The sequence below is a fragment of the Mus caroli genome, unplaced genomic scaffold (genome assembly GCF_978045245.1).
Source record: "Mus caroli unplaced genomic scaffold, Mus_caroli_1 scaffold_6, whole genome shotgun sequence".
Classification (NCBI taxonomy): Eukaryota; Metazoa; Chordata; class Mammalia; order Rodentia; family Muridae; genus Mus; species Mus caroli.
Window position 1 is genome coordinate 109,783,943 of NW_028227261.1, and position 15,190 is coordinate 109,799,132.

Sequence of the window (15,190 nt, forward strand, 5' to 3'; positions counted from 1 at the left end):
TGGGTGCTAGGAATTGAATTTGGGTCTTCTGCCACGCAGTAACTCTCTGACTCACTGCACCATCTCTCCATTGCCTCCATTTCTTTTAAAACAACCTTTTACATGGATTTTGTGTGTGTGCATCTTTAAGTGTTCATGCATGTAGAAGTCAAAGGACAACTTACTGGAACTGGTTTTCCCTGCTATCATGTAGATTCTGGGGACTAAACTCAAGTAATAAGGCTTAGTGGCAAACACCCTTACTTGTTAAGCCATCATACTAACCTAGAGGCTTCCTTTCTTATATACTAACCTTCCTATACCTGAACAATAACAAAAATTTAGGTTGGCAGTATTCCTTAATCCTGTCAGGAGCACTTTGATAGTGCCCAATGAACAGTGACTTTCTGAGTGCTGACACTGACAGACACTTATTTTATATTTACATATATAAAAATATAAGCAGCATCTCAAATGACCAACACCTAATGACAGAAGTTATCTCCCTTGGTAACTACACTAAGCTACTTCTAATCATGATCACGTCTTATCATTCAGTTCTAGTTATGTAAGTATCACGGAATTAATTCTTCTTTGGAATTACCTGTTCTTTTTCTCTCAAGATGCTCATAGCATCCAGGGTATGTTAGATAAACTTTGGGTCCAGAGTTGTGCTATTTGATGCTGTCACAATTGTAATTTAAAAGCTCATCTTAAGAATCATGATAGGAATTGGGGAGGTGCTCGGTGAGTCTGAATCCCCAGTACTCATGTGAAGAGCAGGGTGTGGTAGCCTTACACTCCTGCAAGGCCAGTGTTGGGAAGTGGAGGCAAGAGGCTGCTTGCCGGCCGGCCAGTCTATCCAGACCAGAGAGCTCTAGCTTCAGTCAGAGACCCTGTCTCAAAAAATAAGGGGAAAGTGGTTGAAGAAGACACTTGACATCAATCTCTGGGGCCTACATATGCATGCATGTGTGCGCGCACACAGACATATACCATTATTATAAGTACTGAACATTCATTTTAAATATAGAAAATACAGGCAACCAAAAAAATAAGTTAAATATAGTTGTAACACTGGAGAACTACTGCAAATATTTAATAAAATATTTTTCTATACATAAACAATAAATGACTGAAAAGCAATTTGGTAAAAAAAAAAAACCTGGTACAATAAAAAATGTGTAAATCTAAATATGAAGAAATGCATATACTGTAATCTTAAACATTCTTGTAACATAAAGCAAAGAAGCACAGAATAAGTAGTAAGAAATATATTGTATTTTTGGGTTAGAACACTCACTATATTGAGTAACATCTGAAATAATAAGAAAATAAGGACCACAGTTAAAAATGGGAAGGGATCTAGATACATTACCAGGAACGACACAAGAATAAAATGAGCACACGAAAGAATATTCAGCAGGGTTAGTCACTGGCTAGACACAAATTAGAACCACAAAAACAGTGATACTATGTAGTTATTAGAATGGCTAAAAACCATCCAACAGTACTAAAGCGTGGTCATTGACTATACTATTCACAGAGAATTTATAACATATAATACTTGTAAGTAATAGAATAGGGCATATTACACCTTGAATACATAAATAAAACATAAATACAAGTTACTATAAAAAAGGAAATAAAGAACAACATATACAAACGCATCTATGGGTTCTGACCTAACTACAGTACCCCCACCACACAGGCTGGGTAAGTGGCTTACACTGAGCCACATCACCAATCCTAACTGGGGTATTTCCTAGGAAATATGTTCTCACTAAGCTGGCCAGGCTGATCTTGAACTTGGTGATCCTTCTGCTTCAGCCTCCTGAGTAGCTGGGATTACATACAGGCTATGATATCAAGTCTGGCTTAAAATGAAGTCTTTCAGAAATAATTATCCTTTTCTCTGTTTTTTAAAAAACTGAATTATGATAAAAAGTAGAGGGGAACTAATTACATTTCTCAGCCTGCCTCTATTCTTAGTGTGCAGAGGAAAATCAAGGCTAATAACCTGGTATGTAATCTTTTATCCTATTTAACAGGGTAAAGTAATATATATAAATAAGCACATACATATATTACACAGAACTGAGTCCACTTTTTAAGTCAAAACAAAGTTATTCTGCAGACAAGGTTAGACATATTGCATGTTTAAGTGAATGAATTAGTACGTAACTGTATGGTTTGAAGGAGATTTGCAAAATCTGGTTCAGAAGCTATCTGGAATCAATGAAGTTTAGGAGAGTTGACCTTGGTTTGCAGTATTTAATTATGTTTGTATCCTCACAGGGCATTAATGTGGATCTGACTTCCTTAATTTCATAGATCAATTGTTCAGAATTTGTCCTTATTAGAGATCTAAGAATGAAATCCAAGTCTATGTAGACATTTACAGCTGAATTGTAAAAGCAGGTGAGATGTTCAATGAGTCTGACAGTCACTTCTGGCACCAGTCTACTTTGTCACAGTCTCACACAGGACTGGACTAAGGGTAAGTCCATTTCTAAGGACCACATAATTCTCAGTGACACCACAGACTCGGGAGGACACTCTCCCTTCTGGAGAAAGAGAGCTGTTTCTATCCTCTACTAGCATATTCTTAGTTTCAACAAAGAAATCTTTCCATTTAGCCGCTAGGCTCACTACCAGGGCCAAGTGCTGGACAGCGAGGCGTGTGCTCTAAGACAGCTTGAGAGGGTGGGGGAATTCAGATTAGAGATGTTGAGAAAGGAAACTGTTTTACACAATTTCAAAACAAGGCTGGATTCTCCTTCAACGTTTAAATGTGTTAAGATACATAGCTTCAATTTAAAGTGTAGACAATGTATATGTAATCCCAAACAGTTCAGATGTTTATTTATTAGTTAAGTGGCTTGTGAACAGTTTTAATGAATGATTAATTCTTAGCTTGGGATTTACTCTCTTAAATGAACACATAAATGAGTTTCACTGAAATGACTGTGAGGACAGAAGCAATGGCTGGGCAGATGGCTTAGTGGGTAAACATGCTAGCCGCACCAACCTGAGGACCCAAGTTCAATTCCTAGGCCTATCTAAAAAGTTAGATGCAATGGCATGTATCTTCAGTCTGATCACTGCTGTGCTAAGTCATTTTTTGTCAACTTGACATTTGCTCATCTGGAAAGAGGGGATCTCAACTGAGAAAATGTCCCCAAGTCAGTTTTGGTCAGTTTTTTTCTTACAGCAACATAGAATCAAAGTAGGGCAATTTCTGTGGTAAGATGCAGTGAGGAGACAAGAGAATCCTTAAAGCTCAAGGATCGGTCAGCCTGGATACGCACAGTGGCAGCATGAGAGACTTCCCTCAATAGGGTGGAAGGAGCAAAGCCACTCCCCGGAGTTGTCCTCTGACCTCCACTCAAATATCACGGCATGTGTGCCCACACCTCTGACCCTACATCAGTTAGGACCAACAAAAGACAGTGCAGCCGTCAACTGACTTTTCTATTAGCATCTTGAGCCTCTCAGCGAGAGAAGCACTCAAAAGTCCATTCAATGATTACCTTTAAGTAAATCAAGCTATCCCAGTCATGTCTCTCAGCTCCAATATTATGCTTAAAAAACTAATATTTCTATGGTGAGCCTCATTTTCCTCTTTATTCTCCAAATTGGTGTGATGATTATCACGAGGACCACACATTTATTTAAATCAATCAATCAATCAATCTGAAATTCTGGAACATTTTGGATAATCTAAATTATTTTATTACTTTATTTACTGTACATGTGTGAATGTGCCCATACCACCACAAGTGTGTGTGTGTAAGTCATTAGATAACTTCCAAGAATTGGTTCTCTCCTTCTACCATATGGGAGCAGGGAGCTGAACTCAGGGTGCCAAGCTTGGTGGTAAATACTTTTACTCATGGACCCATCTCACCAGCTCAGAGGTGATTTTATTTTCAAAATAAGCCCTTTTCTTCTTTATCACTGTATATTTAAACTGTTTTGTAGCAACAACAATGATGACTAAAACAAAACAAGAAACCAAAGTTTAGAGAGGGGGCTGGAGAGACATCTCAGTGGTTAAGAGCACTGAATGCTCTTCTAGAGGTTCTGAGTTCAATTTCCGCAACCACATGGTGACTCACAACCATCTGTAATGGGATCTGATGTTTTCTTCTGGTGTGGCTGAAGACAGCAACAGTGTACTCATTATAAATAAAAGAAACAAATAAATCTTTCTAAAAAAGGTTCAGAGAGGGAGAAGTTGCTATATTTTCATCTTCAAACCCTTGCAAGGAGGTTACTACATTAAGTTGTATTTGTTTTATTTCATTTTGTAATCATCATTAAATCAGTCTCAATGCCAGTAGTCTGTCTTATTTTCAAATAAGTCAACAGGAAAATTGACACAGTACATATATTTCACCACAAAGGCAGTGGTTAAGAGTCTTCCTAATAGAACTCAGCAGTTGACAGGCCCAAACTAAAGGACTAAAACACAGCTACTGCATTTATTTAAATCACAAATATTTAGGAAGAGTATTTGGTAACAAGGTAATATATTTTAAAAATAATACAGACCTAAAGTTGATCACTAAACCCAAGAAAGACAGGATAATAGAATGCCTTTCCCTTAGAAATGTCACTTTAGTTTGGGTATGCTATAGGTCCAGTGATTTTTGGAAAGTCTACTGAAATGATTTTAAACAGAACCAGAAAATTTAGTAGGCTTACCTTATTACCACCCAAGCTGAGAATGTCCCATCAGGCATGCTTAGGTGCAAGGCTTGACAACGCTCCAGTCATTTAACTGTGCACAGGATCTAGCCTACCCAACTCATTTATTCATTCATTATTCAACGTCCTACTGAGCTCCACTGTCACAGAGTTGTCCTAGAGACTACTGTTACTGTGATGAATATGCTGAAACACACGTGTAACTTATGTTCAAATTCAATGTCAGATGTAAGTGCGAAGGAGAAAAAATAGGGCTGGAGAGAAGGCTCAGCAGTTCTTTCCAGAGGTCCTGAGTTCAACTCCCAGCAACCTCATGGTGGCTCACCACCATCTGTAATGGGATCTGATGCCTTCTTCTTGTGTGTCTGAAGACAGCTACAGTGTACTCATACATAAATAAGTAACTCTTTGAAACAATGAAGGAAAATCAGAAAAAGAGGGCAAGGAAAGTTGAGGGTGTAGAGATGTATGTGCCATTTTACCCAGGGTGGGCAAAAGGAGACGTTTGGGGAGATGGAAATCATCTAAATAAAGTAAGCTGCAGGGATCCCTATGGTCAAGAAGTTAAGAGCATACACAGCCCATATGCAGACTGTATGAGCCTGAGTTATGACTCTGAAACAAAGTCATACAAATTTGGGTTGATGTAAGCTGAAACATGTTTAGAAAGGCTTGGTGGATTTAGGAGGCAGAAGGTTATGCTGGTATACACCCCCAGCTGCATATCTTGCCAGACAGTAACACAGAGATACAACCACTACCACCACCACCACCACCACCAACATGAATAACAACCACCAAAAGAAAAACCCAAACAAGGATGACTGATGACACTAGCTGCCTACTGAAAATGGAGAAAAGGGCAAAGTGGGAACTGTTCATAATAGTCCAGAGTTAATATTCACAGACTGTGCAGGATAGTAACAAGTATGATGAAAGTGCTTAAGACTCTATACTGTGAATGGTTCTTTCACATCAGTGCTAAAACAGTTCAGCTTCTGATATAACATCATAGCCTTTCAAGACTGGAACTGACAGAGCAAGGAGAAAACAAAACCAAACAAAACAGTTCAGAACAGCTAAACTTTTTCAAATATGATTTTGTATCTCTGAGCCTACATAGTAAGACCCTATTTAAAAGCAAAAGGAAGAAAGCTATTAAAACCAGATACAGAATAACTATAATGTGCATAAGTTATCTCAGCATTCAAAGAGCAGGAGGATTGGGAGTTCAAGGCCAGCCTGAAATACAAGAGAACTCTTGGCCTAAGAGTTTTTGGGAAGAGGACAGAGTCTTTGGCAGTTTCAGGTGGGGAAATCTTTTCCTACTCTTCCCACAGTCTCATCATTTGGAGGGCGATAACCCCTGGTGCAGGCTGACTTAGGTCTCATACTCTATTGTAAAACAGGGATTTCAGTCAAATGGTCTTTCCACTGTTGGTGACTATTGAGGCATTTCAGATACAGCAAGAGTCTGAACACAACTCATCAGCTTTTATGATGAACTTTCTGTGCACGTACGTATCTGGTTCTGGCAAAGCAGACAGACGTTCAAGGATGGCCACGGTAAGAGGAACTTTGGTGATCTGTTTAAATCTTAAAAAATATTCATTCAGTGTGTGTGTGAGTGCATGCTGTGGTATGAAGGTCAGAAGACAACCTATGAGAGGCTGTTCTCTTTTTCTACTATGTAAGCTCTGGGGATCCAACCTATGGATCAGGTTTGGTGTGCAAGTGATTTTATCCACTGACCCATCTTGCTGGCTCCCAGTTGATTTTTAAACTTATAAAATGTTAAAAATCTCAATATCCGACAAGGTTCCAAAACCTTCCATAAAAGGAGTAAATTGACTGTAGGAAGCTCCACAATCCTTATGAAAGCCATTAGCCTTCCTGGGCTCCGACACTGTGGTTAGAACTGATAACCCTTCAACCCCACACAGACTTACAACAGGAGGGGCAGGTCCAATGCACCATTCTGATTTTGTTGTAAGTAACTGAAGTGTTTTCTAAATTTCTTGTACTTTCTTAATATTAACAAATACGTGCTTTTTGAGACAGAGTTTAATTGGTCTCAAAACTTGAAATCCCTTTGGATTAGGACTCCTAGGTGTTGGAATTAGAGGCCACACTACAATGCCTAAGTTACTTTTTAAATATATAACAAGACCTAATAAAGCAGGCATATTTAAAGTACTGGGAAGCATGTACTTACTGTCACAGACTATTTATTTTTACCACTAGTAAAATCACCAACAAGAATTTCAGATCAGTTTTCATATGCACATCTGTATAAAACATAAAGTGTACATTCTTCTAAAGCCAGCTGTGGTAGTAGTGCACACCTTGTATCTCAGCATGCAGCTGTGGTGGTACACACCTTGTATCCCAGCATGCAGGAGGTAGAGACATTTGTATCTCTGAGCTTGAGGCCAGCCTGTTTCACAGAACAAGGATAGCCAGGGCTACACAGAGAAATCCTGTTTCAAGAAAACAACAAACAAACCTACCAATAAACATTCTCTCAAGTAGGACGGCTGATGGTTATGAACTGCTACACTGTCCAAAGTCTTGACAAATTAGTTCATTAAAAATACTTACGTCAGCATGGTGGCCTATCATATCACATCGGTCACATCGTTTTCTCCAGGAAAATCTTTCAAAACATCTGTGGTTGGAAGACATGGGCAAAGAGCAGTCTAAGCAGTAACGGGCTGGACAGCCATACTGGAGATGTCCTCTCTCCGAGCAGAGGCAGCAGGCCCGGACTTTCTATATGGTAGACAAACACAAACTCTCTTTAGCAAAACGAATCAGTCTCAAATGGTAGAACATTGGTTTTTCTTTCCTATATAAAAAGTTATTTCTAACTTGAAACTCAGTGAAGGTCCAACCTTGAGCAGAATTATAAAATCGGCCCAATGTCCGAACTCAGAGATCGAACACAGCTATCAGTATGTTGTTGCCACAAAGTCTGGACATATGCCTTATCTTATCTTATCTTACAGAGGAATAGTCATAAAGTAGAAATATCTAGGATAATAGGATGAGGATGTCTGGATATCAAGTCACAGGATGAACAGAGAGAGAAGCAGTTGTATGCCTACCACGAGCTGCTTTAGGAGGCATTAGGTAATGAAAGGACTGTGTGTCCAGAGCCACTACATACCATAACGCAGAACTCAAATAAATATGCTTACTTTGCCATTACTACACACATATAGATAAAAAGAAGTACAAATCTCTAATAGTGAGAATTATCACACAATGAAATGTGCTGTCTACAGAGGACAAAGTTTTAAAAGGAAATCCTTTCACTCAGTCTTCTCATCTTGTGGACAAGAAAATCTAGGCACAGAGTATGACGTATCTGCCGCCACTAAGCTCATAATGGGAAAGCTGAAATGGAGCCCAGGGTTGCAGACACTACACCCATGCCATGCTCATGAGCTACCTGTAATCCAACACGCTTTAACCAGAGCTGAGTCTAAGAGCCAGGGCTCTAGGCCTAACAGTCTGCCTTTAACACAGGAAGAAGCATCATGCATCTCACGTACTTGTGGTAAGGGGCAGTTTTTTGACAAATGGCCACGTTTATCACAATTTCTACAGGTGACATTTTTGTTGACTGAATAGTATCGGTTGTTCCACCTTCCAGAAGATCTGTTATTATCTATCTTGGCCTAAGAGTAGAAGGAAAAAAATTAAGAATTAAAATTATTTCAGTTTAAGGAAACCTACCTATTCTTCCTCTTAAACTACTGAGGTAGAAACATTAAATTTTAAGTCAGCTTTATTACTTTGGTACAACAAAAGAAGGAACAGACATCTATGTTCAACCTAACATCCAGAAGCAGACTCCATCCCCGAGAGGCTATTTCTTTGGCTCTTGCCCACGTGACTGCCCCCACTTGCCAGATTCGATTAGGGCTCAGGTCAAGCAGGAATATGGCTATGCTACATTCAGCTGCTGCTAACTTCTACATCTAAACATACACCATTTAGTTCTGAATGAGAGGCTTGCTTAAAGTTTTAGTTAGGGAATGGTATTTTTATGATTTTGTGCTTTAAAACATTACAAAACTATATAACTACCAAATATAACCTTCTTTTGAAAAGCACAGGGCTACCTCTATTGACTATAAAACTAATGACAACTTCTAAGAATATGAGACAATATTCTTCCACTATCAGCCACACAGTGACCCAATTCTAGTTGTCTCTTATTCTAGTCAAATTCTACTATATATGAAAGAACACGAGCAAAGTACATCATATGAAATACCTAAAGAGGAATACGAAAATCCCAACCATGCGCTTATCTTGTTTGGCAGAATTCCGTCTTTAAAGTCAGGCATGGTGGTTCATGTCTATAATCCCAACACTTGGGAGGTGGGGGCAGGAGGATCGCAAGTTCAAGGACAGCCTAGGCTATGTAGGAGACCCTGTCTCAAAAAGAGAAAAATACATACATAAATAAATAAAATAAATTCCATTTTTGAAAAAGCTTCATTTTTTTTTACCTGTTATTCTCCTGAATTGGTTGTCAACTATCTCCAATCTAGTAATATCTTAAAACTTGACTATCAAGTTGAAAACAACCTTTTAATTTTTTTTATTTTTAAGTATTTGTTACAATAAGGCTAATAATTGACACAAGCACCTGCCATGTTCTAAATATAGACTGACCATTTCCTTACACTGAAGAAACAGTTATTTCCGGTGTTGATCTTAGTAGTACTAGACCATAGGGGCTAACAGGAATCATTAAGGCAGAGAAGAAATATAAACAGAAGGGTGATTTATAGCTACTTATCAGCTGACAAAAATCAAAGTTGAGTTACATTTCTGAAAAGTTATATTACATACATACTAAAGCCAAACTTTCTCTTCTAAGTTATGGGACTACATCTTTTTAAAAAAGTTTATACCCCCCAAAAAATTATGGAAAAAAAAAACAAATGGAAATGTAGATCAAAGGACAATATTAGCTTTAAAAAAATTGATCTTACCTCGATGTCCTTGTCACTGATGAACCAATTTACATCATCTTCTCCTAGAAAATAAAACAAATGTTACTTTTAGTGCCTTAAGCCACACACAGACAATGGGACTTCAAACTTGTTAGAATTCAAACTGGTATAAATGAGAAGTATAAGAGAAGGTATAAATGAAAAGGGTTAGACATCTAAAATTCTCATGTAAGTTAAAAATACTATTTTTCAGTCTTTTATTTATTTAAAATTGTGTGTCTATGCATATGAGTATATGTGCCTATGGATGCCAGAAGAGGGTGTCAGATCTCCCTGGACCTGGACTCTCTCCATGTGGGTCCCAGGAAATGCAAGGGCAGCGAGTGTTCATAACCGATGTGCTTTCTTTCTAGCCCTAAAATTTTATATTATTTTTCTGTGGTAGTAGGCTTTGAGTATGCAGACAAAGCACTAATAGCACTGGTTTTGTGTGTGTGTGTGTGTGTGTGTGTGAGCGTGCAGCTGCACATGTGTCAGGATATCTATGAGGGACGGGAGTATCTCAGTACCCTACTTGCCAGCACTCTACCTTATTCCTTGTGACGGCCCCTCTCACTGGCAGTGAACTCTGCCTCTGCTTAGCACAAAGCTCAGGTTACACGTGCATGTGTGCCCACGCCTACTTTATACATGGGTGCTGGGGATCTCAACTCAGGTCCTAGCTGGTGCAACAACTGCTCTCACCCACCTGAACCATCTATGCAACACTTTGCTTAAAAGCACTCATATCAGTTGTGTGACTCTCAACAAATAATTAATCACCCTGTGCCTCATATTTTTTGCCTGTAAAATAGGGATGATGGTATTTATAGTATTTGCCCTGTCTACCTAAAATTTTTTGTAAGAATCAAATGAGATTTGTGAAAAATGGCTTTGTATACCAAGCTCAAATACAAATACAAAAAAAATAAGCAAAGGGCTCAACAGCAGATGTAGAAATAAATTTATGTCAATTTCCTACCTGACCAAGCAGAACTTTACTTAGAGAGGAGATGTTTCAATGATCCCAACCCTTTTATTTTTCTAGACCCCAGACACTGGGACATTCCAAAATATTTTGTAAACAAGCCCCAGAATCTTGTCTTTTGATCCTCTGAACCTGGCTATTGTGTGAAGTTGGTGTATAAACTGTGACCATTATCCATTTAAACTCTTCAACAAGTTGCTCATTAATGAGTCCTCCCAGCAGTGTCAACAGACTGCATCTTGTCTTCACTTATTCTGTCCAGTGGTGGAAAGTCACACATCTCATTTCCACCTAAGTTGGTAGAAGAGAAATTCTTTATCTCAACATCAGCATTAACAATGTCTACTGGTTTTTCTAGATGACTTCCACTACAGTATCAAAAACCTTTGAAAGAATTATCTATTTCTTTGGCCTGTTTGTTGACATCTATGTGCATGAGGTCAGAGGACAGTTTGAGGGAGGTGGTTCTCTGTGACCACCATCTGGATGCCAGGGTTCACACAAGAGCCATCAAGCTTGCAGGCAAGCACCGTTACCAGCTCTTAGTCCATCTCGCTTGCCTCCACTGACAGATTCTAACCACAACAGACCTTGGAAACTGGCCTACTTTGTGTGTTAGGAACTTTGCATTACATTAACAACATCAAAAATAGTGACATAGGAGCAAAACAAGAGGCCTAACTTGTTTTCCTTCTGGGTGGGGTGATAAATGCAGAGGCAGAGGAGGCAGGACTGCTGCTGGCCTAAAGGCAGCTTGGCCAATATAGTGAGCATACAGCCTACACAAGTGAGCTTAGGCTAGCCACAGATGCAAAGCCTTTCCTCAAAATAAAAACAAACCGCAAACCCCCAAATATCCATAAACCTGTAAGTATGAATCTAAAAATACAACTGTAAAACTGGAGGACTAACAGCATTTTTCTGTGTCAGCTATTTCCTTTTCTTTGCATTGCTCTTTACAAACCTGCAAATACCTCCTATTCCTTTGGTCCCTCTCCGGACAAGAAGGAAGGGACCTATGACTAATGCAGACGCTAAGGAGGTGTCAACAAAGGACTAAAAGCCGAGTTATGATTTCCTCCTCCGTCTAACCTTACTACTTCCACCTATCTCAAAAACACAAATCAAGCTTGACTCGCTTCTCTGAAAAGAATTTTGAAGAGACATGAAGTAATCTACATGTTTTCAGGCCTACCAGGGTTAAGTGTCTAGAAACATATTTTAAAATAAAATACCTGTACTAAAAAAAAATTATGAGGCTGCTTTACAAAAAGGTCAATTCATAGGGAAGCAGAGGCGCTGTGCTGCTGCTGATTTTCTTTGTGGAGTCTGGAGGCTGCACACGTGTACTGAAGAGTGAGGCTATATGAAATAGCAGCAGCCCCATTTCTTCATCCCACCATTATTCTTTCATTCAAAAGGTGCAGGTAAGTAACATATGGGCTGTCATTTTCAGAGCTACCTTATGTATTCCAGTGACATTTATCACTAAAATTCAATGACTCCTTGTAATCACTTTAATCGCAAAACTCATTTAATTTTTTCTTCTTTTTTGGGGCTGTGTGTCTGCACACATGCTTGTGCAGAGGCCGGAGGTAGACATCTTTGTCTTCTTCAATATCTCTCTACATTACTTTTTGAGACTGTGTTTTCACTGAACGGGGGCTCACCATTTGGCTAGATTAGTTTCACCATGGAAACTGAGGGATCTGTCTCATCTGTCTTCACCTCCCCACTGCAGATGCATGCTGCATCCAGATTTTTGCATGGGTGCTAGGGACTGAACTCAGGTCCTTATGCAAACACTTTGTATAGCAAGCACTTTGCTGACTAAACCATTCCCTCAACTCCTCAAGCTGATTTATTTTTATTCTTAAAAAATTAAATGCAGGCTGGGCATAGTAGGGCATGCAATTAATCCCAACACGTGGAAAGCAGAAACAGACAGATCTCAGTGCAGCCAAGGCTACACTGTGAGCCTGTCTCAACCAAACCAAACCAAACCAAACCCAACCCAACCAAAAAAAATGAAACATGGGGTACACACCCTTGACTTTCATTTTTTTCAAGAATGTGTTCCCTATTCTAGCCCCTTTGATTGTGGGTATATATTTTAGAATAAACATGTTAATTTCAGTAAAAAGTCTGCTGGGATTCTTATTGATATTGTATTGAATCCATATAGCAGGCTATTGTAATACCAAGTCTCCATATACACTGATACATCTCTCAATCTACTTTGGCTTAACTTTTCATGGTAATGCTTTTCCAGTTTTTGATTATATGTTTATAAAATATAAGTGACTTTTTATACACTCATATTACACTGTGTAACTTGTTGTGGTCTCTTAGTTTTAGAAGTTTGTGTTGCATGCTTCTGCCAATTTTCAATATACATGTCCATACCACCTGTAAGTAAAGATAGTTTTGCTTCCTCCTTTCTTAACATTTTTATTCGTTGTACACACATATACACACACACCTGTACGAGGAGGTCAGAGGGCAACTTGTGAAAGTTGGTTCTTTCTTTCCATCATGTGGGTCCCAGGGATCTAAACTCGGGTTCTGTGGTAGGCTTGGCAGCAAGTGCCTTACCTCTGGAATGTCTTGTTTGTTCTGGCTCTCCCTGGCAATTCCCATGCTCTCTTTTCTTTCTCTTATGTCACTGATACTCAGGCCCTCCTTCAGACAGATGTTAAATGTAGGTGGGAACAGCAGATCTCTGTTCAGTTCCCAGTCTTAGGAAATAAACTGTTTTCTTTTACAACTGCATACACTGTTTCCCCCTTGCCCTCCCTCACTTCCTTCTCTTACATAGACTGTTTTTAGGAAAATTTTATAGCTAGATAAATTTCTTTCTATTTCCAGTTTTCTGAAAACAGATAGTGAATTTTATCAATGGCATTTTTTGCAACAAGTTGAGAAGTCCATGATTTTTCCTATTTCTTCCTGAACAGCCACAGTAATTTGGTTTCAAATGTCAGGCTGAGCCTTTATTTTGGAACTAACTGGGTTAATATGTAGTATCTTTAAAGAACAAGAACTTCTTACTTTACATAAGTCAGAAGTTTGTAATTGCATTCATGAAGAATCGTAGGTTGGATGTGAGATGACCCCTGGAGGCCATGTTTTGAACACTTAGAAGCTAGCTGGTGGCACTGTACTGGGAGGCTGGGACGTTAGGAGGAAGAGGCAGAAGTGGGTCACTGTGGGCAGGCTTCTGGAAGTTATGGATATCAGTCCAGGCCTGTTCTCCCTCTGTTTTCTGTCTAATGTCATATGAAGAGCCACCAGGGACAGAACTTCTGGGCCATCACTGAATTGTGATGGACTGATAAATCCCAAAACCATGAGCCAAAATAAGTATTTCTTTTTCTAAGTTGTTTCTATTAGGTACTTCGTGATGCAAAAGTAACTAACACAGGGATATTGATTAGAGTTTCCTCATAATATCTTTGTGTGGTTTTGATAGTGGTATAAGACTGGACTCATAAGAACTGAGAAAAAATTGTGTCCTTCCTTAATAGATAGAATTCACCATATGTGGTTTTGGTTTTGTGGGTCAGGAGTTTTACTTGTAGAATAGTCTTTAAAAAGTAATTCTAAGCCGGGCGTGGTGGCACATGCCTTTAATCCTAGCACTTGGGAGGCAGAGGCAGGCAGATTTTTGAGTTCTAGGCCAGCCTGGTCTACAGAGTGAGTTCCAGGACAGCCAGGGCTATACCGAGAAACCCTGTCTCGAAAAACAAAACAAAACAAAAAACAAAAACAAAAACAAGTAATTCTATTTCTTTAGTAGATATGGATCCTTCTATATTTCCTTTTTCTTAATTGGGCCAATTTTTAGTAATTTGTGACTTTTAAATAATTTTCTCATAATTTTTCTTTATCTAATTTGTACTTCAGTTCATTTAGCAAAAAAAAAAAATCATCTACATATTATTTAGCAGTCTGTTTCTTTTAATTGTAACTTTTATTAAATTTGTTCTTTGACAATTTCATACTTGTATGTAGTACAGATTACTGTCTCCCACTCTCATCTCCTGCCCTTTTTGACAAGTTTCCCATGATGAGCCCATTTCCCTTATTCTTATCTTTTTGTTTTGTTTGTGACTGAGTTTAATCAGGACTATCTGTGTGTGACCAGGAACCACTGGAGCCTAGTAGCCTAGATTCACCAGACCATCAGGTGATTCTAGATCTTGTCAAAAGTTGACAACTGAGATTAATAAACACAGCTGGCTTCTAACTTGTGATTCTTCTGTCTCAGCCTCCCATTGATGAGATCATGGGCATGTACCGCAATAATGGGTAACTAAGTTTTTTAAGAAGGCAGAAAGCCCAACCGGCAGTGGTGGCATGCGTCTTTAAATCCCAATACTTGGGAGGCAGAGACAGGCTGATCTCTGTGAGTTCAACCTGGTTTACAGAGTGAGTTCCAGGACAGCTAGGGTTGTTTTGAGACAGAGAAACCTTGTTTCAAACAAACAAACAAACA

At 38.9% G+C, this 15,190-nt stretch overlaps 1 protein-coding gene across 4 annotated transcripts in view; it reads right to left on the bottom strand.

Moving 5' to 3' along the window:
- Positions 1-15,190, bottom strand: part of Zcchc7 (zinc finger CCHC-type containing 7) — a 171,096-nt gene that overhangs the window by 29,152 nt on the left and 126,754 nt on the right. For all 4 annotated transcript variants that reach the window (XR_015047389.1, XM_021160513.3, XM_021160514.3 and 1 more), the window contains exons 3-5: positions 9,705-9,748; positions 8,250-8,375; positions 7,294-7,464 (exon numbers count right to left, since the gene is read on the bottom strand). Coding sequence is in view for 3 of the 4 variants with exons in the window: in XM_021160513.3 (XP_021016172.1) it covers positions 7,294-7,464; positions 8,250-8,375; positions 9,705-9,748 (341 nt within the window). In the remaining variant the exon portion in view is untranslated. The remainder of the gene's footprint in view (positions 1-7,293; positions 7,465-8,249; positions 8,376-9,704; positions 9,749-15,190) is intronic.